We start from the raw sequence: 27,601 nt of genomic DNA on the forward strand, positions 1-27,601 counted from the left end.
GTTGTCTCATTTTGCACTGTATAGGAGGAAACGTGTTCCTTTCTGTTTTCTGGTATTGTGCTGCATTTAGAGTCTAGCTTCTTAGGATTTCACATTAATTTTTGAAGAATTTGAAGAGGGCTTTTCTCTGTTCTGCATGTGTGACTGGAAGACCAAGTGTCTGAATAGGGATCTGTTAGGTTCTGAGATTTTTATAACATATTGTGTTTCAGATTTGGCAAGACTGTTCTAATTCCTGGTCTGTATGCAAATTGTTTTGTGTCATTTTGGGGGTGTAACAGCTTACAAAAATTATTTATAATGAAAAAAAATCACATTATTTTTTTCTTCTATACTGGCATATTTTCCGTGATGCCTGTTTATATGTGCCTACCATAGGGGTGGAGTCATAAATGATGACCCCACCCCTAAGGTTACCCATAATGAGTACCAGTACCTTTTTTCCTACAAAAAAAGCACTGATGCAGAGTATTTAGTCTGTAAGACATTTGTAAAGTTGTCTCTATGATCTTCTTTGCATCCATTTTACTAAGGACTAATGAGTAGTAAATTTAAGAAGAATCAGGGAAAATATTTCTTCACTCAATGAATAGTAAATTCTGAAATTTGTTGCCAGAGAATGTGGTAAAAACAGTTAGCTTAGCAGGGTTTAAAAAAGGTTTGGATAATTTCTTAAAAGAAAAGTCCATAAGCCATTATTAATGTGGTCTTGGGAAAATCCACTGCATATTCTAGGATAAACAGCATAAAATATGGGATCTTGCCAGGTACTTGTGACCTGGATTGGCCACTGTTGGAAACAGGATACTGGGCTTGATGGACCTTTGGTCTGTCCCAGTATGACAATGCTTATGTTCTTAAAGGTCGGAAAGATAATGCCTTAGGAGCAGGCATTCTGAAAGCAGCCTTGTCATTAGAAAAAGACTTGGATACTTTCCTTGCATCTGGACTGCTAACAGGGTGATGATGAAGGTGAAATTTAGTCTTACCTGTTAGGATCCTCCTGAATGTCAGTCTCTTGACCTTGTTTACCCCTCTGTTTCTTTACATCTGATTCCTGGTTAGAGCTGGGTAGTGTTACATGGGTTTCTTCCATATAAATTTTTCATGGAGTTGTTAACTTCATTCCACTGCTTTGACATTAGGATACTGGCAAGTGCCCTATCTACACCATTTTTTAATGAAGTGATGTCAGAAAAATGATGGTCCTCTATCTCCACTTGCTGGCAGGGTGGCTTAAATCTATACTTCCATAGCGTCCCACAGATCAATCCAGAGACTGGTGGGTTATGTCCCTCTGCCAGCAGGTGGATATAGAGAGAACTTCTGAGGCTCTATATGTGGTCATGTGTCACCATCAGTGTTGCCAGGTGGGTGGTTTTCCCGCCCAATTGGGCAGTTTTCCGCGACCCGCCGCGGGAAATTTTTGCCCGCGGCAGGTTGCGGTTTTTTGGGCTTGTTTTGGGGTCTTTCGGCGTTGTTTTTTTTTGCAGTTTTTCGGGCCACGGGGGGCAGGGTTAGTGACGTTCTGGGCGGGGCCGTGACGGAAGAGGCGGGGCCGATGACGGCGGGGGCGGGGTTGATGACGGCGGGGTTTGACTTTGGGCGGGTTTTGGGCTCGTTTGGGTGGGAAAAAAATTTTCCACCTGGCAACCCTGGTCACCATTCCAACCTCAGTATTCTCTCTATCTAGCAGGTGGATGGTCATAACTCTGCAGCTCTGGATTGGGACTCCTCGCCCGTTCCCTCGGGATGAGTTGAGTGACCCTGGGGTTGAGGTGCTCACTGAGTCCTGAGCTGGGATACCTGGTGGTGCCAGGTCCCTCCCGTTCTCCCCCCGTCCGCTGATTTCTGTGCTGACTGTGTTGCAGCACGTGAGTTAATCTCCTGTTTAAAAAAAAAAGAAAAGGAAGGAACTTTTGGCAGCAATTTTGTTGTAGTGCAGTATCTCACAGTGGAGGACTTTGCTAAGGGAGGATACTTAGCCTGTCAGCGGGGAGGGAGAAGTTTTTCTGGTGCCTCTCGTTGAGAGCACATGGCAGCCCCTTCAGAGTCAGTGAAACACTGCTCCCGGTGTGGGAACCGGAGAACAGCGTCAGGAGCGTGCGATCACTGCCCTAGAGCTCTTTTGGAGCAGGACAGATCGGCAGCGGGGCAGGAGCATTCAGAACGGGGTCAGTCCATTTTGTTGCTCGGGGCCTAGAGCAGTCCGTTTCCCGTCCTCCGGCGGATGATTTTGGCGCCATGGCGCTTGCGAAGGAAAAGCCGGCGTCTGTGGCTTCAGGAGCACGGTCTCGCAAATCAGCTGATTTGCGATCAGCTGGAACCGCGGCGGCAGCTTCGGCAGGGGCTAGAGCGGCGGAAAAAGATTTAGATGCGGCTCGCCATGTTTCCCGCGCTGAGTCCCCTTGCGCCGTGGGCGCGAGCGCCATTTTGGATCGGGAGGGAAAATCGGCCTCGGGGCCTGTTCTTCCCTCCACTCAGTCTACAGCTTCTGCTCGGGCTGATTCTTTGCATGAGAGAGACGCTGAACGCTCTGAGAGCCTCTTCTCTCCGGAATTTGTACTTTTGCTGTACAGAGCGTTTTTACTCAAACACTCAGGAGGGGTTCTTGCGGAAGAGGGGTCTCTGGGAGTCTCTCCAGAAGATTCCTCTGTCGTTCCTGCCTCTAGTTTTAAGAGGCCTAGGGTTGAGCCCCGGGACATCGATGTGGTTTCCGATGTGGGGTCAGAGGTAGATGACGGCCAGTTGTCACTGATGTCTCAATTGACCCGGTCAGAGTTGCTTGAGGAAGGGGAGTTGCCGTCTGAGGGTGGTGATGACCCCATGGCGGCAAGGTTATTTCGCCAGGAAGAGTTGGTGAACCTCATTGTTCAGGTTTTGGAGATTTTGCATATCTCTCTTCCGGAGTTTAGTTCCTCCGCAGTAGCTCCTTCCATTATGTCGGGGACTAAACGTCCGGCTCGTACTTTTCATGTTCATGAAGCTATGATGGTGCTGATATCGGCCCAATGGGACAATCCAGATGCAGGCTTGAGAGTGGCGAGAGCCATGGCGCGTTTATACCCGCTCCCAGAGGGTGAGCGGGAAGATTTGCATTTACCCACAGTGGATTCGTTGATCACAGTGGTCACTAAGCGCACTACTTTACCAGTGGAAGGTGGCACGGCGCTTAAGGATCCGCAGGATAGGAAGTTGGAGTCTTTTTTGAAAGCTTCCTTTGATGTGGAGTCATTATCCATGCAGGCCTCGGTCTGCGGATCCTATGTGGCCAGGGTTTGTCTGTCTTAGGTACAGAAGGCGGCGTCCATGGAAGAGCTGGTGGCAAATTTGCCGTCGCTCAAGGCGGGTCTTGCGTATCTGGCGGACCTTCTCTATGATGTTCTTCGAGCGTCAGCCAAAGGGATAGCCCTGTCGGTGGTGGCCCGCCGTTGGTTGTGGCTTCGGCACTGGTCTGCGGATACGGCTTCTAAATCTCAACTGGCGCGTTTGCCCTTTAAGGGAAAGCTGCTGTTTGGCGAGGAATTGGACAAGATTGTTAAGGATCTGGGAGACTCTAAGGGCCGGCGGTTGCCAGAGGATAGGCCTAGGTCATCTGTTCGGGCGAGCTCCAATCAGTCCAGGTTTCGTGAGGTGAGGCGCTATCGCCCAGGACGGACAGGGGCCTTTGCTAAGCCCCGGTTTCCGCAGAAACAGCAGCCATTTCGGGGGGAGCGCCGCTCTGGTGGCGCAGCCTCTGGTTCCTCCAAGGGAACTCGTGCCCAATGATGGGGCCTTGGTCCATCTTCCGGAGTCAATAGGGGGACGGCTGTCCCTTTTTCTGGAGGAATGGGCCAGGGTAACTTCAGACGAGTGGGTGTTGGAGGTAATTCAAGATGGTTATAAGCTCGAATTTGTTTGAATTCCTTCAGACTTTTTCTTGGAATCTCCTTGCAAGTCTCTAAGGAAAAGAAGGGCGGTCAGAGAGACTTTAGACAATCTGATTCGCCTGGGGGCTGTCGTGCCCGTTCCGGTGGCACAGCGCGGCCTGGGACGTTATTCCATCTATTTCTTAGTGCCAAAGAAAGAGGGATCCTTTCGGCCCGTTCTCGATCTCAAGGGGGTAAACAAGGCGCTGCGAGCGCGTCATTTTCGCATGGAGACTTTGCAGACCATGATAGCAGCGGTACAGCCCGGAGAGTTTCTTACTTCTCTCGATCTCAAAGAGGCATACTTGCACATTCCCATTTGGCCTCCGCATCACCGGTTTCTTCGGTTTGCGATTCTGGGGCGGCACTTTCAGTTCCAGGCACTTCCCTTCGGGTTGGCGACGGCGCCGCAGATGTTTTCCAAGATTATGGTTGTGGTTGCAGCATTTCTGTGGCAGGAAGGGGTGCGAGTGCATCCTTATCTCGATGACTGGTTAATTCGAGCTCCATCCTTTCAGGACAGCGTGAGAGTGACAAAGTAGTCGGGCTGCTCCGGTCCTTGGGCTGGATTTTCAACTTGGACAAGAGTCATTTGGTTCCGTCTCAGTCGTTGGAATTTCTAGGGGTGTTATTCGACACCCGGTTGGGCAGAGTGTTTTTGCCAGAAGGCAGGAGATTGAAGTTGCAGACGCAGGTACAGAGGATTGTGCGCAGCCCTGCGCCCAGGACCTGGGATTATGTTCAGGTCTTGGGGACCTTGGCGGCGACGCTGGAAGTGGTTCCCTGGGCCAGGGGACACATGAGGCATCTGCAGAGATCCCTGTTGAGTCGCTGGTCTCCGGTGTTGGAGGATTACTCGGTTCGGTTATTCTGGGAACCGAAGGTCAGGATGGAATGCGTTGGTGGCTCCAGGACAACCATTTGAGTCGGGGGATGCCCTTGGCGATGCCGGATTGGATAGTGGTGACGACGGATGCTAGTCTGTCAGGATGGGGGGCACATTGTCAGGTTCTTACGGCTCAGGGAGCCTGGTCCCAGAGGGAGGCATCTTGGTCCATCAATCGTTTGGAACTCAGAGCAGTGCGGCTAGCTTTACTGGCCTTTCAGGTGAACCTAGCAGGGAGCTCGGTTCGTGTCCTTTCCGACAATGCACAGTGGTGGCATATGTCAACCGTCAGGGAGGCACCAGGAGCCCTCTTCTGGACGAGGAGGCGCAGCGACTTTGCCGCTGGGCGGAAAGTCATTTGATGCAGATTTTGGCGGCACACATTGCGGGGACACTCAACATCGAAGCGGATTTCCTGAGTCGGCATACTTTGTATCCGGGGGAGTGGGAGCTCTCCGATCAAGCGATCTCGTTTATTACGAACCGGTGGGGTGTTCCGGTGATGGATTTGATGGCACGGACAAGCAGTGCCAAAGTGGAGCGGTTCTTCAGCCGCGGCAGAGACCCGCGGTCTCAGGGGATCGATGCCATTCTGCAACCATGGCCTCTAGCGGGTCTTCTGTATCTGTTTCCTCCGTGGCCTATGATAGGCAGGATTTTGGGAAGAGTAGCGACGCATCCAGGCCAAGTGATATTTGTAGGGCCGGATTGGCCCAGGCGTCCGTGGTATGCCTTCGGGTAGGCGATCCGTTACGGCTTCCAGTTCATCGGGAGCTGTTACGTCAGGGGCCCATTTTAATGGAGGATCCCTCCCCATTTGGTCTTACAGCCTGGCTATTGAGAGGGCCAAATTGAGACGGAAAGGTTATCTGGAGAAAGTGATTGCCACTATGTTGTGGGCTAGGAAGCGTTCCACTTCAACAGCCTATGCTAGAGTATGGAGAATTTTTGAGGCATGGTGTGCAGCGGCAGGTCAGTCGGCTGTTTCAGCGCCGGTTTCGGCGATCTTGGCCTTTTTGCAGGATGGTCTGGAGAAATGTCTGTCGTTGAACTCCTTAAAGGTGCAGGTAGCGGCCTTGGTGTGTTTTAGAGGCCCTTATAAGTGGCTCTTCTTTAGCCTCTCATCCGGATGTTGTTCGTTTTTTGCGGGGGGGGGGGGGGGTTAAGCATTTGCACCCTCCGCGGACTCCAGTGTTTCCGTCGTGGAATTTGAATCTGGTATTGAAGGCGTTGCAGAAGTCTCCTTTTGAGCCGTTGTCTCAGTTGTCAGTCAAGGAGTTGACTTTGAAGACAGTGTTTTTGGTAGCGATTTCTTCAGCACGCAGAGTTTCTGAAATTCAGGCGTTATCCTGTAGAGATCCGTTCCTTCGCTTTACGGAGGCAGGGGTCTCTCTGCGTACAGTTCCATCCTTTTTGCCCAAGGTGGTTTCGCGTTTTCATTTGAATCCCACTCTGTCTTCCCTCTTTTCGTAGAGAGGAGCATCTGTCCGATTTTCGGGCTGTCAGGTGTTTGGATGTGAGATGAGCTATTTTTAAATATTTGGAGGTTATGAATGACTTTCGCTCTTTGGATCATGTCTTTGTTCTTTTTGCAGGGCCCAAGAAAGGACAGCAAGCTTCTAAGGCGATGGTAGCTCGTTGGGTGAAGCAAACTATTGCTTCAGCGTACATCGCGTCCGGTAAGGTACCTCCAGGTCAAATTTGGACTCATTCTACTAGGGCGCAGGCGACTTCGGTAGCAGAGGCTAGATCGGTCTATTTGGATGAGATTTGTAGGTCGGCCACTTGGTCCTCAGTTCATACTTTTGTCAAACACTATCGATTGGATGTGGCAGCCAGGGCGGATGCTGCCTTTGGAGCTTCAGATCTGCAAACTGGGATCGCTGGGTCCTACCCTATGTAAGAACTGCTTGGGTACATCCCACCAGTCTCTGGATTGATCTGTGAGACGCTATGGAAGGAAAAATTAGTCATTACCTGATAATTTTCTTTCCATTAGTCCCGACAGATCAATCCAGAGGCCCTCCCTGGAAGATTCTATGTTTCTGTTATTGTTACTGTTTTTTGTAGGTTTGAAGTTCCAGTTTGCTGAGTTGTTATAAATATTTAGAGCAATTTCCTTTTTGGCTGTGAGCTGCATGAGTTCCTCCCGCCTTTGCGGTAGCAGGGTGTCCTGAAATTATTGAAAAAACAGGAGACTAGCTCTCTATTGGGAGTTGGACGTCTTCATGGCTTTGATATGAATAATACTGAGGTTGGAATGGTGACACATGACCACATATAGAGCCTCAGAAGTTCTCTCTATCTCCACCTGCTGGCAGAGGGACATAACCCACCAGTCTCTGGATTGATCTGTCGGGACTAATGGAAAGAAAATTATCAGGTAATAACTAATTTTTCCATCTTGGAGTGGTCTGCTAGGATTCAAGGAAAAGAAATTAGCAAGTAATATTGCCTTATTGCTTTTTATAAAATAAATGTGTGCTACTATTATTTTTTCATATATTTATTCTGTTTTTAGATAGTCTTTTTGAAGCTTGGATTCCACAGAAAAATTAAATAATAGGGGATGTGAACTCTATTTGGTTGTTGTTATATAATTGTTCTTCAAATATCTGACTAAGGATAAGTAACAAATTTTCAAGTCACAATAAGCAGCAGTTCTTAACTACAATTCCCAAGGTCCACAAACAGATGTAGTTTTCAGGATGGCCAACATATGCACATTAATATATTTATAGAAATATATTGGGTCATTATTATGAATATCCTGAAAACCAGATCTGTGATACTGCACATTGAACAGAAAGTTTAAATGTACTGCTTCATCAACGATAACACCTAGATTGTGTATACAATGTTTTAATTCCCTAGTTTCATTCTTCCTAGACCTGCCTGATGATTTCATAACTAGTTGAATCTTTAGAACATCTACAAAGTTGTGTTTGCATGTGCTACCTGTATTGTATGTAACTATATCTCTTACCTAATTCTTATGGATATCCTGGAAATTGTAGGGATTCCAAAGATGGGTTTGGGATCCAGTGCATTCATTTTTATTTGTTAAATAGTTAGATCTGTATTGCAGTAAAGAACAAGTGATGACATTATGTAGGGTTTCATAACTGTAGTTAAATGCACAGGTGATCATAAAGGCATAGAGAAATTGTAAAGATTAAAAATGTTATATCTTTTTCTTTTTAGATGTCCTCAAAGAACTTGTGCTGCTCAGTCCTCATGATTTCTTGCACACGCTGGTTCCATTTCTACAACACAACCATTGTACATACCATCACAGTAATATCCCAAGTATGTGTTTTGTAATATATTTATTTATTTATTTATTGCATTTGTATCAAATTTCAAAACATCTAAACTTAAGTCGTCTTGTCACTAATGAATCTACTGTAACGTTTATTCTTTTAAATTTTGTGTTCTTTAGTGTCTCTTGGCCCTTATTTTCCATGTCGTGAAAACATGAAACAAATAGGTGGCAAAAGCAATATCCGTCCTCCTCGTCCAGAGTTGAATATGTGCCTTTTGCCTACCATGGTTGAAACAAGCAAGGTTAGTATATACATAAGGAAATTGAATAGTAGGTCTCAACTAAAATATTTTTCAACTTGTTGCTATGTAATGTGGAACTCTAGTATCAATAATGATCCAGAAGAAAACCAGGGGTGTAATTACAAAAAAATGTCTTGTTCTTTTAAATTTTGTTTCATTTCATTGTACTCTTTGTTAAAACATGTGCTAAATGGTTTAAATACCTGCTATGCAAAATGACAGCATATCCCCAAAACTGAATGCTTTGCAAGTTATGATAACTTAGATTAGACCAACGTAAGAATTAGAAAAAGATGATGATGTATATGAGCTTTCAAGGCAGGCCTCTTTTCAATGTGTTATCTACAGAAGAGACCTGTATGATTTTGAAAATTGATGTAAGTACTCGTATTGAATAATACTTTTTATTAGTCTATATAAGAAACTTAGCCTGATGATTTGTCAATCCAGCTCACAAATGAAGGTTTGTGTTAAGTGCATGATATGGATTGGTTGCCATATTATTGCTATTATTATTATACTTAGGGCCTTGTTTACTATGCTGTGCTGTAGGCACACTAACATTTTTAGCACACACTAAAAATTAGCGTGCATTAACACTAGAGACATCCATAGGAATATATGGGTGTCTCTAGCGCGCCTTGGTAAACAGGGCTCTTAATATACTGTTGTCAGTTTACAAAAAATATGAACAATAAAATCATGCATTATAACCACAGTAACTTAAATATAATGTGTGTTATGATAATATAACGCACATTAGTGCCATTTAATACACATTATGGGGAAATAGCTTGCATTATATCCATAAAGCACCATGATAATTATTGATAGAAATAAGTTGTTTGCAGACTTCCAAAATTTCATGGTTTGCTGTTCTTTAAGTAATGCCATCAGGTAGTAAGGCGTCTAGTATTGAATTATTTAGCATAAAAGGTGCATGTGCATTTTGTTTTCAGAGTGCTCTAGATGTATGTATGTAACAGGGATTTTAATCAGTAAACATATCATAAATGAGCTTAAAAGTCGCATAACAACTACACTGACTTTGAGAGATTTTTAAAATCTAGGAAAAATTTTGATTTTTTTTTTAGATGTTTACTTAAGAAAATTTCAAAGCAAGCAAAATAATTCAAAATTGCTGTTTTCTTAAATTTTCAGGGTAAAGATGACGTTTATGATCGTATGCTGCTAGATTATGTCTTTTCTTATCATCAGTTTATCCATCTCCTATGTCGAGTTGCAATCAATTGTGAAAAGTTTACTGAAAACTTGATTAAGCTGAGTAAGTATTGTGTTGTGTTTATTTTATTTTTTTCTTATTTTTGACTAACATTGATGGTGCAAGAGCTAGGATCACATTGTAAAAGAATGTTGCTGACCAGAACTCTTCCAATATATATAACAATGTCACAAAACGCCTAGTCACTCGCCTGGGGTTACACCGCGGCCACTTAGAGGGTCTGTCTCCCGCATAGCTCAGGTCTGCCTGCACCTGCCACTTGTTCTCTACTCTAGCACCCTCCTCCTACCGACTTGGTCACAACCACCTCTGGGCAAGTCTCCCACTCTCAAATTATCCCCAGTGATTTCTGGATTACTGGAGCCACACTCCCAGTGGTCCACAGTTCCCAGAAAGCACTCGCAGACCCAACACACAAACCACCAGGATTCTTTATCAGTCCAGATAGGCAGAGGCAATAAACAATTATTTATTGTCTTTAAAAATTAACAATGAACAAAAAAATGTGCAATCAGTGTTTTTAGGCCCCTTGTACCCTTCCCAAATTAGCATATACCAGCCATCTACAATTTGGGAGGATAAAAGAAACTAAGGCTACGTGCATATGAGAAAGTGTATTTTTTATTTGCTTACCAAGTACAGATTCAATTAATAGTTTCTCATGAGACATCAGTACAGTTACCTAAAGAGATGTTCACCCTCTGCATCTCTGAAATACTGTTCTGATTCTGCAGCTTATATCGTTTGGTTCAGACAATGATTTACATGACTCTTTCTCTGCAAATTATCCTTCTCACAGATTATTATCTGGTTCCCTTAAACTGCTAGACAACATTCTTCTGTTGTTTATACTAGTTTCTTTCCCAAGCCTGTCTTGCCCATAAGGGTATCATAATAGATCATAAATACCAGAGATCATAAATTCCAGAGTCACACAGACTTATCAATCTCTGGTCTTTTGACCCATTCCATAGTGCATGACTGTTCTCATAATTCTACATCTCCCCCTTTGAAGGCCTTGAAACTAAGGGCTTCACTTATATTAGGTTTGTGACCCTAGTGTTACAGAAAACATAAACCACGGCCTAATCCTGCACCTAGGACCTGTGTCTCGCCTTTATTTCGTTAACTTATTCTACATATTCTGTGTTAGTGTCCCGGCCGCAGGTTGGTTTAGGTTGCAGGCCACTCAGGCTCCCTCAGCAGGATGAGAATCTTGTTCCTGTCTTACCCGTCATTGCCATATGACCTCATGAGCACTAAAGGGCGATTTCAATTTCATGCATAAGTGTCTAGATCTTAGTCACCTTGTTAAGGTTAGGGAGTAGGAATGAGTCACAATTCATGCCAACTCTATTACATAGGCTATATATGACAGGTATTGGGCTATGTGTAACAAGACAAGGTGGTTATAGTGAGATATATATTGCCCTTTCCATATCATCATGCTGATCAATCCATAGACTGGTGGGTTGTGTCCATCTACCAGCAGGTGGAGATAGAGAGCAAACTTTGCCTCCCTATATGTGGTCATGTGCTGCCGGAAAATCCTCAGTATGTTCTCTATCTCAGCAGGTGGTGGTCACACACAGCAGCAGCTCTGGCTAGGCCTCCAAGCCTAATTTTTAGGTTTTGTTGAGTGCCTGGGGTTGAGGGCTCTTCTTGAGCAAGTGCAAACCTGGTGGCGCCAGGTCCCTCCTTTTCTCCCCCCTCCCGCTGGCTCCGTTGAGAAGAAAAAAAAAAAAAAAATTTTTGAACGTTCTTAAAGGCGTTTATTTCGACGTTTATTTAAACGTTTATTGCAGCTACTCACTGGGACACCAGGTCGTTACAGCTCGGAGCGGAAAGCAGGTAATTTTTACCTTTTATAGCGGGCAGGGGGTTCCCCGATTGGTCTCCACGTGGCCTATGGCGTCGGAGGGCGAGGGCGCAAAGAGTCGCTCCCCGGATCGCGTGTGCGCTTCTAGAGGGGATGCGGGGGTCTTAAAGTCTGATCGCCCTTGTTGGGTGACAGTTTCGTGACCGATGAGTGTCCCGGTCCTTCCTTCGGTGTGGCGGTTTTTCCCGCCATAAACGCCCATCCCCCGCGGCTCGCCTCCGCCATATTGGCCGGCCACGCGGTTCGGACGGCTTCTTCTTGGGCCGCCCTTGAGGTGGGAGACATTGATGCCATGAACGCCCTTAATTTGGGCGACGGCACAAAAGCGGCTAAAGTTAAGCGCCGTTTTTACCGCGCGGCTCCTTCGCGGAGTGTCGCGCCGGACGCCATCTTGGATGCGCAGCATGTCTCTCCCCCGCTCTTGCGAGCGCCGGTTGAGGGTGCGTCTAGGGCTGTAGCCCAGGCTGCGGAAGTGCACAGTCTGGGGGGTTTCTCCCCCGAGTTTGTTTTGCTGCTGCATCAGGCCTCCCTTATGCAAAACGCTGCCCCTGCTCCCTCGTCTGGTAAAGAGGTTGAGGCCCCGGAGGTAAACGCCCTCGGGTTGATTCCCAGGTCTTGGAGGACTTTGTCTCCTCCGATGTAGATGAGGGCAGCGTATCTGAGTTCTCCCAACGGTCCTTTGCGGATTCCTTGGAGGAGACAGATCCCCGCTCGGATGGAGCGGATGACCCCTCTGCAGCGCGGCTCTTTAGCTCAGAGGATTTGCCCAACCTGTTAATGCAGGCCTTGGGCATTTTGAAGATTTCCTCTCCGGAGGACGTCTCTCCCTCAGCCCCTGTTGGCTCTGCCATTATGCTGGGGACAAAGCGCCCGCATAGAACCTTCCACGTGCATGATGCCATGCACACCTTAATTTCGGCTCAATGGGATGTCCCGGAAGCGAGCCTTAAAGTGGCTAGGGCTATGTCCCACCTCTATCCTTTGCCTGAAAGTGAACGTGAGGCCTATCTGTGGCCTACCGTGGATTCTTTAATCACTGCGGTGACTAAGAAAACGGCGTTGCCGGTGGAAGGTGGCACGGCCCTAAAGGACGCCCAAGACAGAAGATTGGAGGCGGCCTTAAGGTCGTCCTTTGAGGCGGCTGCTTTAAGTTTGCAGGCCTCAGTTTGCGGCTCCTATGTGGCCAGGGCGTGCCTGTCTATGGTGCAGCGGGCTTCCCCCTCGGATCATTCCTTGAGGGCTGATTGGCCGGCCCTGGAATCGGGCTTAGCCTATTTGGCAGACTTGCTGTATGATGTCTTGAGGGCCTCAGCTAAAGGCATGGCTCAGACAATCTCTGCGCGGCGGTGGCTTTGGCTGAAGCATAGGTCTGCTGACCACGCCTCTAAATCCCGCCTGGCTAAGTTGCCTTTTAAAGGCAAGCTGCAGGAGATCTCGCGATGCTATGAGCTGATCAGTCGCTTCGCGCTACAGCTCCGGGACTCCGGCTCCTAAACGCCCCCAAAATAACAGAATAAGACTGATTTGCTCCCCTCACTTGACTATAAGCAACGGAGAATTTTATGGACAGATATCTACGCCGTTCACCCGGTCAGATGGCGCACAAAGCGGTGAAAAAAGAGAAAAATAAAACCGGGACTGAAAACAAAATGGCGGACAACGAAGGCGAATTGAGAACGGAGTTCTCGGAAGCCCAACTAACGCAGATTACAACAGCGGTTATGAAGGCACTAGCCCCGCAATGGGACTCCTTGTCCGAAAAACTTGATAGTTACGCAACTGGCTTTGATGGCTTACAAACCCGCGTGGGAGACGCGGAGACTCGAATAACGGCTCTGGAAGATGATGTGAGAACACATGGGCCTGAGATCGCCAACTTGAAGCAGCAATTGCTAGATCTGACGGATAAGTTTGAAGATCTCGAGAATCGCTCGCGGAGAAACAACATAAGGTTAGTTGGCCTACCCGAAAGCATACCGGAGGCTAATATGGCAGAGTGGCTGGAACATTGGCTGGGCAAGGAGCTGGCTCTGACCGATTCAAGGGGACCATTAGTAGTAGAAAGAGCCCACAGAGTAGGCCGCAAAACTGAAGACACTAATCGGCCCCGAGTGGTAATAGCTAAAATATTGAATTATAAACATAAGCAAGAAATCCTACAAGGCTTCAAATTAAAGAGAGACACTCTGACCTATAATGCCAAACGAATATTGATCTTCCAAGACTTTTCCCGGACGATACAAGAAAAGAGGAGACAATTTCACCCCCTCTGTACAATGTTGATTAAGAAAAAAATCAAATTCATGCTAACATATCCAGCTCGGTTGCGAATATTACACCAAGAGAAGTGGCAGCACTTTGACACAGTACAACTCGCAAGAACATTCTTGAGCGGCCACGGATTGCTGGCGGGAGACTGAGAGTGGCTGGATAACCACGGGAGTTTGGTCATGAGGCATAAGTCACTTGCAAGGTGAGGGAAGCACGAAGAAAGAGGGGGGCGGGCGGGAGTCGGGGTTCCTTGGTGTCATAAGAGATCCTCGCTTTCAGCTAGCGCTGGAAGGTAATACAGGGTTTTGGCAGAGGGAGAGGGGGGGAGGGGAGGGAGGGAGGGGTGGGAAGAACAGGCAATTAATAATGTGTGAAAACGAAGCTTCTGGGCAAGGAGGACGGCGATTAACAAGGGAGGGCAGATGCCGTCGATCCCCGGGAAGGGAAGGAATAGACAAAAAATTAGGCATAATACATAGATCGAGGACTCATACAAAACAACACCATGTGACGCAAACATGCCAATTAGACTAGCTACATGGAACGTAGGGGGCATAACTTCCCCCATAAAAAGAACAAAAATCTTAGCTGCCCTAAAGAGACATAAAATAGACATCGCTTGTTTACAAGAAACGAGGCTGTCGGACCTAGAACATAAAAAACTAAAAAAGCAGTGGGTCGAAGAGGTTTATGCAGTGTCGGCCCAGGGGCGGAGGGGAGGGGTGGCTGTCCTGGTAAAGAAGGGAGTGCCATGTAAATTAACTACAGTAGAACGAGGAGAGCAAGGGAACTACATGCTGCTCCAGGGGTGGGTGCAAGGGGAAAAATTCCACTTGCTAGTACTATACGGTCCCAATATACCGGATAAGCAATTTTTCCAACGTCTGATGGCTAGATGTTTAGCAATTCGGGAGGGGGAGCTGATGGTAGTGGGAGATTTCAATTTGATTTCTGACCCCTCCCTAGACTGCTCAGCGACCGCATCCCCATATTACAGAGGTTATAGATCTCAGATGTGGCAGACTTTCACCAGCACACTGGGACTAGTGGACACCTGGCGGACCTTCCACATGGGGGAAAGGGATTATACTCACCGTTCCCGGGCCCATAACACACAAGCTCGTCTAGATTACATATTAACAGACCGGTCTCTGTTCTCCCGGATACAGGCAGTCCACATAGGCCCTGAGGAGATCTCGGATCATGCCCCGGTGTGGGCAGATATTGCATTTACTTTGGGGACAGAGGGAAGTGGCCCAGGCTGGCGTTATCCATCTTATTTGGCTGGGGACCCTCACTTCAACCAATATATACATACTAAATGGGCTGAGTTCGCAGAGTATAACGCACAACATAAGGACCGGCCTAAACTATACTGGGCATCCTCGAAAGCAGTGCTGAGAGGTGACATAATTGCCTATGTGTGCAGAAGGAAAAAACAATTGGCGAACAGTATACTACAATTAGAAAAACAAACCCAAGTAGCGAAAAGGCAGTATATTAAAAATCCTAATGCGCACACTATGGAGGCCCTGAGGGCGACACAGATAGCTCTTAACACTCTTATACATGAGAAGACTACTCACTCCATGAATTATCAGAAATATAGGCTAAAGCGATTTGGGAACAGATCAGGGAAATTGATGGCCAGGTTAATTAAGGGGTGGGGAGGTTCCAGGGTTATAGAAGCCATTAAAGGGCCTAATGGACAGATAATAAATAACCATAAAACAATAATCGACCAGTTTACGAAATATTTTACCTCTTTATATGGGGCAGATGTGGGGGAACAGGGGGCGCCCTCGGAGATCCTACACTATTTAGAGCAGGCGAAGGTCCCCAAGCTCACAGAGCTAGAACTAGAAGCCTTGAATGCACCTTTACAACTTACCGAATTACAGGCAGCGATAAAAACTTTAAAGACATGCTCAGCCCCGGGACCTGATGGATACCCTGCAGAATACTATAAAAACCTACCGATGGAAGTAGTGGGAGATCTACTAGCTTATTTCGAAGAGGTAGTTGAGACAGGTTCATTTCCCTTACTTGAAAATACAGCACTAATAACCCTGATCCCGAAACCAGAGAAGCCCAGAGAGCAGATGACGTCTTACAGACCCATCTCCCTCATAAATGTAGAAGTAAAGCTGCTAGCTAAGATAATGGCGGAGAGGATGGCGGTGCCTCTTGCTAGGATGGTGACCCCTGAACAGGTGGGTTTTGTCAGAGGGAGACAGTCTTCCTTTAATGTCCGACGTCTGCTGCTGGCAGTGGCTCGCTGCCGGGCGGGAGGAAATCCCGCCCTGGTAGTGAGCCTTGACGCAGAGAAGGCTTTTGACAGAGTCGCCTGGCCATATCTTTTCCAAACGCTAGAATACATGGGCTTTGCTGGATGGTGTGTGGAGGTGATACGGGCACTTTACAAAGATCCACGGGCGGGACTGTTGGTGAATGGAGTACAGGGACCGAGTTTCCCGATAATGAGGGGGACTAGGCAGGGTTGTCCCCTATCGCCACTCCTCTTTACTGTAGCCCTGGAGCCCCTGCTCCGAACTGTGATATTAGCGGAGGAGGTGAGGGGGGTTGTTCTGGGGCGTGAGCAAGTCAAACTCTTAGCTTATGCTGATGACCTACTCCTGGTGCTGCGGGAACCAGCATGCTCTCTCCGGGGCATGTTGACCTGTCTAGAGACCTATGGACGCTACTCTGGATTTAAACTGAACTATGACAAATCCTGGGCACTCCCAATAATGCCCTCGGTGAGGAGCGCCTGGCGTGGACCTTTCCTCCTCAGATGGGCAGAAGATTCCCTCAAATATTTGGGAATACGGATACCAGCAGACTTGAAGAAACTATATGAACTTAATGTGACTGTTTTAATGGCAGATACTAAATCAAAGCTGGAGGGATGGGAGAACCTTCCAATATCCTTGTTTGGACGAGTGGCACTATACAATATGTTCATTATCCCAAAGTGGCTATATGTCTTCCAAACAGTGCCCCTTTACCTTTCCAAAACGGATGAACGAAGGCAGAATAGACTTTTAAATAAATTCCTGTGGAGGGGAAAGAAGCCACGGCTCCCGTTAAGGATAATGTGCACCCCAGTGGAATATGGGGGGGTGGGCCTTATTAGCTTGCGTCATGCGACTGTCGCATGTGAAATGCGCCATATCAATGACTGGCATAGGCGAACCTCAGACTTTTCAAACACCCCCCTGGAGAGGCAGATGTCCCCGGCTATAGACTTGGGATGTCTCCTGCATTTGCCAGATGGGGAGACTCCTACGGAATTACGTCAGTCAGGCATAATACCGGCGGCGCGGGCCGCGTGGCGCTGGATATGCCGACTCCATCATTTCTCACCAAAGGTAACACCATTCCTGCCCATATGTGGCAACCCGAGGTTTCCTGCAGGTACTTTGTATCCAACATTTGAACGCTGGGGGAGACATGGACTCAAATATTTGCTGCAAGCAGTTACCGATGAAGGGAAAGTCAGACCCTTTGTGGAATTACAAAGAGAATATAATATCCCCAACAAAGACTACTGGCACTATTATCAGCTGACACATTATATTCGGGGCCTCCCTTGGACGGACCTGACTGAAGATGTCAGGGAAGAACTGTCGTCGGCACTCTCCTTTGAGGCTCAGCAGCGAGTGCCACTGACCTTCCACCACAGATCTATCAAAGACTCAGCCTCTGAGTTGGATTATAAAAAATTAGCGGAGGCCTGGACCAGGGACCTTGGGACCCCAATTCGAGTAGAACACCTCAGGTCTTTTATTCTGGGCATTCGTCAGAGATCCAGATTCACTGAGCACTGGGAGATCTGGTATAAATTGGCGCTCAGAATGTACATTTCTCCACGTAGAGCATTCCACATGGGGGCCTCCGCCTGGGGAGAGTGCCCGAGATGTGGTGCAGAAGGCGTACTGATTGGTCACATGTTCTGGGGATGTGGGAGTGTGGAGAGGCTGTGGAGAAAGGTGCTGTTGCAGGTCTCTGCTTGGTGGGGAGCTAGGTGGCACTACGATGTCTTGTTGCTGTTTGGCAGACCCCGCCTAGGATTACCAGCGCCTAGAGGCTATAAACCTTTTGCCAATAAGGTGACTCTGACAGTACTTCAGTTGCTTCTGACGGGATGGACGTCCGGACAGTCCATAGGAATTCAACAATGGCGTATCAAGTTGATTGAATTGATGAGGCTTGAAAGGCTGGAGATACAGGACTGGAATTCGGAGAGAGGTGTGGAATTCCAGGACTGCTGGAACCCCTTCTGGAGATCGTTGTCATCTGGAGCTCGAAGCAGACTGTTAAATGTGTAAATGTTTAAATACTTGCCTGTTCTTCTACTGGGGGGGGAGGGAGGAAGGGAGGGATAGGGAGTTAACAATGGGAGGGGGAGGGGGACAAAAATAAAATGTTTGGTGACGCAGTTAGAGATGAAGTTATGACATGATTTCGTTTATGTTCGTGTTGGAGCATTGTAACAAGTGTGTTACCAATAAACAGATTTAAACATAAAGGCAAGCTGCTCTTTGGGGTCGAGCTGGACAAAATCGTGACCGATTTCGGCACGTCTAAGGGCAAGAAGTTACCAGAGGTCAGGGCTCGGGCTAGTGCTCGCCCCGGTACCTCCAGAGGACGGTTTCAGGAAGCCCGTCGGTACCGCCCGGGCAGGTCGGGCTCCTCTGCCCCCTCTTCCTTCAAGAGGAACTTCTCCCCCAAGCAGCATTCCTTTCGCAGAGACCGCCGTCCCGGAGGTGCTCCCTCCGGTCCTCCCCTAGGGTCTTGTACCCAATGACGGGGCCTTGGTCCACGCCCCAGTGCAGATTGGAGGACGGCTGTCCTCGGTTCTGGACGAGTGGACCACAATAACTTCAGACGCTTGGGTGCTGGAAGTCATCAGAGACGGCTACAAGCTAGAGTTCTGCCGACCCTTAAGAGACGGGTTTGTACTCTCTCCCTGCAAGTCTCCGGTCAAAGCTGTGGCAGTGCAGCAGACCTTGGACAATCTGATCCGCCTGGGTGCGGTCGTTCCGGTGCCAGAAAATCAGCTTGGCAAGGGACGTTACTCCATTTTCTTTGTGGTACCAAAGAAAGGAGGTTCTGTACGGCCTATCCTCGACCTCAAAGGGGTCAATCAGGCACTTTCGCATGGAGACCCTCCGCTCTGTTATAGCGGCAGTGAAGGCAGGGGAGTTCCTGGCATCCTTGGACATCAAGGAAGCGGACTTGCATATTCCCATCTGGCCTCCTCATCAACGCTTTCTGCGTTTTGCAGTACTGGGCCGACACTTCCAGTTCAGAGCCCTCCCGTTCGGGTTGGCTACTGCTCCGCGGACCTTCTCCAAAGTAATGGAGGTCATCGCGACCTTCCTGAGGAAGGAAGGAGTACAAGTCCATCCTTATCTGGACGACTGGTTGATCCGAGCCCCCTCTTATGCAGAGTGCGGCAAAGCTGTGAACCGGGTGGTTGCTCTTTTGAGCTCCCTGGGGTGGATCATCAACTGGGAGAAAAGCCAGCTGCGCCCAACTCAGTCCCTGGAGTATCTGGGAGTTCGTTTCGACACCCAAGTGGGCAGAGTGTTCCTGCCAGACAATCGGATTGTCAAGCTTCAGGCTCAGATGGACCAGTTCCTAGTAGCCTCTCCTCTTCGGGCTTGGGACTATGTGCAGCTGTTGGGCTATGACGGCCACGATGGAAGTAGTGCCCTGGGCCAGGGCTCATATGAGACCACTACAACACTCTCTGCTGCAGCGCTGGACTCCGATGTCGTAGGATTATGCTGTGCGCCTTCCCTTGGACCCAGCAGTGCGCAAGGCGCTGAGCTGTTGGATGCAGACAGACAAGTTGTCTGCAGGAATGCCTCTGGTGACCCCGGAGTGGATTGTCGTCACGACGGACGCCTCTTTGTCGGGCTGGGGAGCCCACTGCTTGGGAAGGACAGCGCAGGGGCTCTGGTCTCCTGCAGAGGCAAAGTGGTCTATCAACCTCCTGGAACTCAGAGCCATTCGGTTGGCGCTTTTGGAGTTCATCCCGGTACTGGCGTTGAAGCCTGTACGGGTCCTGTCGGACAATGCCACGGCTGTGGCCTATGTCAACCGCCAGGGAGGTACCAAGAGCGCCCCTCTAGCCAAGGAGGCCATGAATCTATGCCAGTGGGCGGAAGCGAACCTGGAACAGCTGTCAGCGGCCCACATTGCCGGGGTCATGAATGTCAAGGCGGACTTTCTCAGTCGCCATACCCTGGAGCCCGGAGAGTGGCAGCTATCTGCTCAGGCGTTCTTGGACATCACGAAGCGCTGGGGCCAGCCGAGCCTAGATCTGATGGCGTCATCGGCCAATTGCCAACTGCCGCGCTTTTTCAGCAGAGGACGGGACCCTCGATCCCTGGGAGAGATGCTCTTCTCCAACAGTGGCCGACACAAGAGATTCTCTATGTGTTCCCGCCCTGGCCCATGTTGGGCAGGGTGCTAGACCGGGTGGCAAAGCATCCGGGCCGGATAATCCTGGTGGGTCCGGATTGGCCCAGACGTCCCTGGTATGCGGACTTGATCAGGCTCTCAGTGGACGTGAACCTCTGCGACTGCCAGTGGAGCAGGGCCTGTTACATCAGGGTCCCGTGGTGATGGAGGATTCCTCCCCCTTTGGTCTTACGGTCTGGCTATTGAGCGGCAGAGTCTGAGGAAGAAAGGCTTCTCAGACAAGGTCATCGCCACTCTGCTGAGAGCGAGGTAGCGCTCTACTTCTACTGCTTACGCCAGGGTTTGGCGTACCTTTGCAGCGTGGTGTGAAGCAGGTTCACTTTCTCCATTTACTGCTCCAATTTCTTCAGTGCTGGCGTTCCTGCAAGAAGGTCTGGAGAAAGGCCTGTCACTCAGTTCCCTGAAAGTCCAGGTAGCAGCCCTGGCTTGCTTCAGGGGCCGCCTGAAGGGTGCTTCCCTGGCTTCGCAGCCAGATGTGGTGCGTTTCCTCAAGGGAGTTAATCACCTGCGCCCTCCTCTGCACTCAGTGGTGCCTGCGTGGAATCTCAACCTGATGCTAAGAGCCTTGCAAAAGCCGCCTTTTGAACCCTTGTCGAGGGCATCTCTGAAAGACCTGACGTTGAAAGCAGTCTTTTTGGTGGCTATCACTTCAGCCAGAAGAGTTTCCGAGCTCCAGGCACTCTCTTGTCGAGAGCCTTTTCTGCAGTTCACTGAGGCAGGAGTGACTATTCGCACAGTGCCTTCCTTCCTACCCAAGATTGTTTCTCGCTTCCATGTGAGTCAGCAGCTCTGTCTCCCTTCCTTTCGTAGGGAGGACTACCCAGAAGAGTATTCTGCTCTCAAATATCTGGATGTGAGACGGGTCATCATCAGATACTTGGAAGTGACCAATGATTTCCGGAAATCGGATCATCTGTTTGTCCTGTTTGCAGGTCCTCGTAAGGGTCTGCAGGCTGCTAAGCCTACAGTGGCAAGATGGGTCAAGGAAGCCATGGCAGCGGCTTATGTGGCCGCGGGGAAGGTGCCGCCTATCCAGCTGAAGGCTCACTCCACTAGAGCTCAGGCGGCCTCGATGGCAGAGGCCGGGTCCGTCTCCTTGGCAAAGATATGCAAGGCGGCAACTTGGGCATCGGCCCATACATTCTCCAAGCATTACCGCTTGACTGTGGCTGCTCGGGCGGAGGCCCGGTTTGGAGCTTCAGTGTTGCGGTCAGGGATTTCAATGTCCCGCCCTGGGTGAGTACTGCTTCGGTACATCCCACCAGTCTATGGATTGATCAGCATGATGATATGGAAGGTAAAATTATGTATCATACCTGATAATTTTCTTTCCATTAATCATAGCTGATCAATCCATAGCCCCTCCCAGATATCTGTACTGTTTATATTCTGGTTGAATTTTAGGTTCAAGTTTAGTCTTCAGTTCCTTCAGGAGGACTTCGTGTTCAAGTTTTTTCACTTGGATTCTTCAAGAGTTGAGACGAGTTTGTGTTACAGTGAGCTGCTGCATTCCTCTCCCCTCCGTTTTACGGGGCTGGATTGAGACTTAAATTCTGCCGGCACTCCCTCCCGCTTCGTGCGGCTGTAGGGCAGCTTTGTACCCCTCCCGCTTCGGCAGTGTTAGGGTCAGTCAGCTCCTCCCGCGGTTGCGGTTGCAGGATAAGCCAGATCCCCCCGCATCGGCGGGTGTGGTGTCCCTCCCCCGCTCCGCGGGGATGAGCTGGACGGATTCCCCTCCCCCACTTGTGTGGGGATGAGCTGGGTTAATTCCCCTCCCCCGTTTCGGCGGTGGTGAGCTGGGCAGAGTGTCCCTTTGTGGGTGTAATTCTCTAAGTGCTGAGTCCTGCGGATGGAGCTTTGATATCGACATACTGAGGAGTTTCCGGCAGCACATGACCACATATAGGGAGGCAAAGTTTGCTCTCTATCTCCACCTGCTGGTAGATGGACACAACCCACCAGTCTATGGATTGATCAGCTATGATTAATGGAAAGAAAATTATCAGGTATGATACATAATTTTACCTTTTTAACCTTCCCCAGACCTTATGTTACTTACAATGCCTTCCCATCTAAATAATCCTAGAGGAGGACCATAATGCAGAAAAAGAAACCATAAAAAAATTAAGCATTGTCTTCAATATTTTAAATCTCTGTGTTAATATGTAGTCTTTCATACAGAACATATTCATGTCCTATAGGTTCTTTCTTACTTAAAGCAGTTTCAATGAATTGTTGCACTAAACTCCTAATGCAAGGTACAAATACAACAATAACAATTATCATTGTGATTAAAGTAGATACTGTAAGAGTTTTCCATTTCCCAAAAATATTGTCCATCCATCCTATCCAGGTGGTATCTACACCAGAATTCTCAACAAGTTCATGTGGCATCTAATTGAACAGCAATACCTTTAACTTCATCTCAAGTATAATTAAGGAAGCGCTGTTGATTTGTAATAAATGTAATTAATCTAATCAACATTCTTGTTAATAGTGGACCACCAAAACAAAAAGGATTCAAAACCTGCAGCAATTTGGTTGCGGGCCTTGAATTCATCTGGCACCCCCCTTGGTACACCTATAGAGTCAAAATAAATTCTATCATCAAAGGAACTAGGTATTTCTTGCTTCTTTCTAGAAAGAACTGGATTATTGACTGACTGGGTTGCTATGGTAAGTGGAATCACTAATTGGACTAGACCACATTTGCCCTGCCAGTTGGTGGGCAGTGCTGAGTATAAGGTATTGGTTCCACAATACCACCATATGTCCGCCCGAGGATGAGAAAAGTCAGAAAAAGTCAAGGTCAGTGGTAGAGGTTAAGTTAGTTACATAGTGAAAGATTACCAATTGAGTAAGGATTCAGGATTTTTTTCCAACTATTGCCCCATCGCCCTCCTTCCTTTCTTATCCAAGTTACTAGAACGTGCTGTCCACCGTCGCTGCCTCGACTTTCTTTCTTCTCAACCTATTCTTGATCCGCTCCAATCTGGCTTTCGTCCCCTTCATTCAACTGAAACAGCACTTACTAAAGTCTCCAATGATCTATTCCTGGCTAAATCCAAAGGGCTCTATTCTATCCTCCTCCTCCTCGATCTTTCTGCTGCTTTTGATACTGTTGATCACAGCCTACTCCTTGACACGATGTTCTCACTTGGATTTCGAAATTCTGCTCAATCCTGGTTCTCTTCTTATCTCTCACAGCGTACTTTTAGTGTATACTCTGGTGGTTCCTCCTCTTCCTCTATCCCGCTGTCAGTGGGTGTACCTCAAGGATCTGTTCTAGGACCTCTCCTTTTCTCCATCTATACCTCCTCCCTTGGTGCTTTGATCTCATCACATGGCTTTCAGTATCACCTTTACACAGATGACTCCCAGATCTACCTCTCCACACCAGTAATCTCAGCAGAAATCCAATCCAAGGTATCTGCCTGCCTCTCTGACATTGCTGCATGGATGTTTCACCGCCACCTGAAACTCAATATGTCCAAAACTGAACTCCTTATCTTCCCTCCTAAACCAACCTCTCCCCTTCCCCCATTCTCTATTTCTGTCGACAACACACTCATTCTTCCTGTCTCGTCTGCTCGCAACCTTGGGGGTCATCTTCGACTCCTCCTGTCTCCTTCTCTGCCCATATTCAACAGATTGCTAAAACCTGTCGTTTCTTCCTTTATAACATCGCCAGAATTCGCCCTTTCCTTTCTGAACACGCTATCAGAACCCTCATCCACACTCTCATCACCTCTCGCTTAGACTACTGCAACTTGCTTCTCACAGGTCTTCCACTCAGCCATCTCTCTCCTCTTCAATCTGTTCAAAACTCTGCCACATGACTAATATTTCGCCAAAGTCGTTATGCCCATATCAGCCCTCTCCTGAAATCGCTTCACTGGCTCCCTATCCATTTCCGTATACAATTCAAGCTCCTCTTATTGACCTATAAGTGCATTCACTCTGCAGTCCCTCACTACCTCTCCACCCTGATCTCTCCCTACACTCCTTCCCTAGAACTCCGTTCACTAGGCAAATCTCTCCTAGTTGCATCCTTCTCCTCCATCACTAACTCCAGACTCCGCTCCTTCTATCTCGTCGCACCTTATGCCTGGAATAGGCTTCCTGAGCCATTAGGTCTAGCTCCATCCCTGGCTGCCTTCAAATCCGGGCTAAAGGCCTACCTGTTTGATGCTGCTTTTGACTCCTGACTTGTCAGTTTTATCTTATCCTTGTGTCCTTCTGTCTGTCCTTCCCTTATCCTTATTGATCCTGTCTGTTTGTCCTGATTTAGATTGTAAGCTCTTTGAGCAGGGACTGTCTTTCTTCATGTTCAATTGTAAAGCGCTGCATACGACTGGTAGCGCTATAGATTTATAGTAGTAGTAGTAGATCCCAAAAACTGTCCCAGGGACTGGTGGTCTGAATACCGGGGGGTGTTTTCGCTCCCTTGGGTAAATCGGGGAACAGTAGACTGAGGGAAAGACAGTGTGGTTCGATAGTTGTACTGGAACCCTGAAGCAGTTTTAACATGCACATGGTTCCATTGTAATCATTTACAAAATTTAAGGTAAAAGGGACTGCCTGAGGCTCAGGGCGAGAAGCAGAACAAACATAGCAATCAGATACGTTTAAACTCCAGATAGTATACCGAATCCAATGTAGCCACACATTAGCTTCACTGAAACCAGTCTCAAGAACAAAAGTTTCCCTAAGGCTGGTTACATTGAGGAGCTTAATGGGAATCTTTGCTTCTGAAATTTGAGGTAGTAAGGTATTAAGTGAACCAGTATTGGATATTTGAGGGTAAGTGACCATCACACGAAAGCGACCAACAGGATCAGTGTTGGTGGCCTCTATTCTAATACTGAAGGTGCGATTAATCCCTTCATATGCCCCTTTAAAGATAATAAGTACGGGGTTACATTTCCTGTCTTCACAATTTGTACAGTCTACTGGTTGTCGGAAAAAGGTTTTATTATGACATAAGGGATTATTCCAAGCCAATTGGTATATATATATATTTTTTTTTTAGGATAGTTGGGTCCAGTATAACACCATACATTAGCCCAATTAAAACAAGGGGATGCATGATGACTCATTTCAATATAAGTACACAAATAAACATGATATTGATACCATCATTGCCAGTCTAAAGTTTCACAATTGGCTATGTTACAAACATCCAGTTGTAATGTGACTATCTCATCAGTTAAATTTAACTTTATTGTGGTCTTCACCGGATATCTTCCCAGAGCGTAGTACCAATCCACGGGTTGGGAATTTAAGTTATTATTGCCAAAAAAGTCCTGAAGATTGAAGACGTGTGCTGATAGAAGTAAAAGTAAGAATAATGGAAAGCTATGTTATGCTAAACAAAAATAATACAGTTTCTTTCTAATAACAGTAATATTATGACTAATAGGAAGGTGAAGGTTAATAATAAATCCTATAACAGTGAGTCCCTAATCATAAACAGAAAGAAAGAAAAATTAACAACAGATAATACAATGTTTTTCTAGCAGTATTATTACCAGCGTGAACACAGCTATGCCCACAAACAAACTTAAGAGTCTGTGGCTTCAGGCACTGTTGTTTCAGGGTTGGGGGCTGCATGAGGCAAGAATGTCTGTGTAGGAGACTGGTTGTCAGCTGAGTCAAAACTGTGAACCACTCGAATAGCTTTAAGGTGCACCCAAGAAGTGTGGTCCTGTAACTTCGCTGCTGTGGCTGACAGGGCCTCAATTTGGAAAGATCCAGCGTAAACAGGATCCTTCCAAGTTTTATGGGTATAATGTTTCCTATAGACTTGGTCTCCTATTTTCAATGCTTTGGGGTCTTCTGTACCACTTCCCCCCCCCCCCCCTTCTGTCTGGCAGTTCCTGTGAAATGCAAGACAGAAATGTGATTAGAAAGTTATAGTGCAGTGTAGGGATTATGCCGTGGGGAGGCTCACACAGGCAGGCATCATGTTGCATCTACAAGACTTCCATTTAGAGGGCTGCATGATGTCTAGCAACGTAAATAGTCCATATAATAGTTGTCCAATTCATGAGGAACATGTCATTAACTTAAGGATGTTCTCAGATTTCATTCTTTGCACAGTTCAAGGTATATGTAGGAGATAATAAAAATCAATGGCCATACTGGGCTGACTAAAAAAGATGTCAGAAGTCATATACATGTCCCTGTACAAACATTTCTACTTAGATTCAGTTTACACATGCATATTATCAGCTCTCATTACAAATAGATTTTCTCATTTGTTTAAATATTTCTGTAATTTTATGCATAAAATTTCCAGAATTGAATGGGAGAATGCTTTTAAGTTCTGCACAAGTGTATTCCATAAAATTCAAGACATAATTTTTAAATCTTTATCATTGGGCTATTTACAAACAAGCTGCTTAAAAGCATTAGATAGGCACATGTCATTTAGGGAAAAAACAAATGAGGGAAAAAAATAAAAGTTACATCAGTATCCAATTATTAACAGTGGAAATTAGGGAAAATAAAGTTCTATATTTGTAGGAAGAAAACTAATTCATAGCTGGCAGATCAAAGATTAGGGCATCAAGTAGTTAGGAGCACAGGATATCCATTTATACTAAACAAAGAGCATAAAGAATATAGAAAAAAAAAGGAAAAATAATTTAACATGACAGCTGTTTACAATGACCGAGGAGGTGGGATACTGGTGTCGGAAATGGTATTTCAAGCAGACGAGTCAGAGAAACATGCTGAATTCACAGTAAACCTGGAGGATGTAATGGGGCAGTTCAGCAAACTGAAGAGTAGCAAATCTCCTGGACCAGATGGTATACATCCTAGAGTACTGATAGAACTGAAAAATGAGCTTGCGGAGCTTCTGTTACTGATATGCAATTTATCCTTAAAATCGGGCGTGGTACCGGAAGATTGGAGGGTGGCCAATCTAACGCTGATTTTTAAAAAAAGGTTCCAGGGGAGATCCGGGAAATTATAGACCGGTGAGTCTGACGTTGGTGCCGGGGAAAATGGTAGAGGCTATTATTAAAAACAAAATTACAGAGCACATCCAAGGACATGGATTACTGAGACCAAGTCAGCACGGCTTTAGTGTGGGGAAATCTTGCCTGACCAATTTACTTCAATTCTTTGAAGGAGTAAACAAACATGTGGACAAAGAGGAGCCGGTTGATATTGTGTATCTGGATTTTCAAAAGGCGTTTGATAAGGTACCTAGTAACGCTATAGAAATGATAAGTAGTAGTAGTATACTCCTAACTAGGGTTTATCACTGGCTCAGGAACTTGACACAGATATACTTCTCTGCTTCCAGCCAAGGGTAAAAAAAAAGTCTAGCAAATATGAGT

At 47.1% G+C, this 27,601-nt stretch overlaps 1 protein-coding gene across 1 annotated transcript in view; it reads left to right on the forward strand.

Moving 5' to 3' along the window:
- The window catches only part of USP34 (ubiquitin specific peptidase 34), a 1,418,841-nt gene that overhangs the window by 1,349,262 nt on the left and 41,978 nt on the right, over positions 1-27,601 (forward strand). Inside the window, 3 exon segments of the mRNA XM_030196176.1 lie at positions 7,999-8,103; positions 8,237-8,361; positions 9,523-9,646. Of these exon segments, the coding sequence (XP_030052036.1) occupies positions 7,999-8,103; positions 8,237-8,361; positions 9,523-9,646 (354 nt within the window).

This window comes from Microcaecilia unicolor, chromosome 3 (assembly GCF_901765095.1).
Source record: "Microcaecilia unicolor chromosome 3, aMicUni1.1, whole genome shotgun sequence".
NCBI lineage: Eukaryota > Metazoa > Chordata > Amphibia > Gymnophiona > Siphonopidae > Microcaecilia > Microcaecilia unicolor.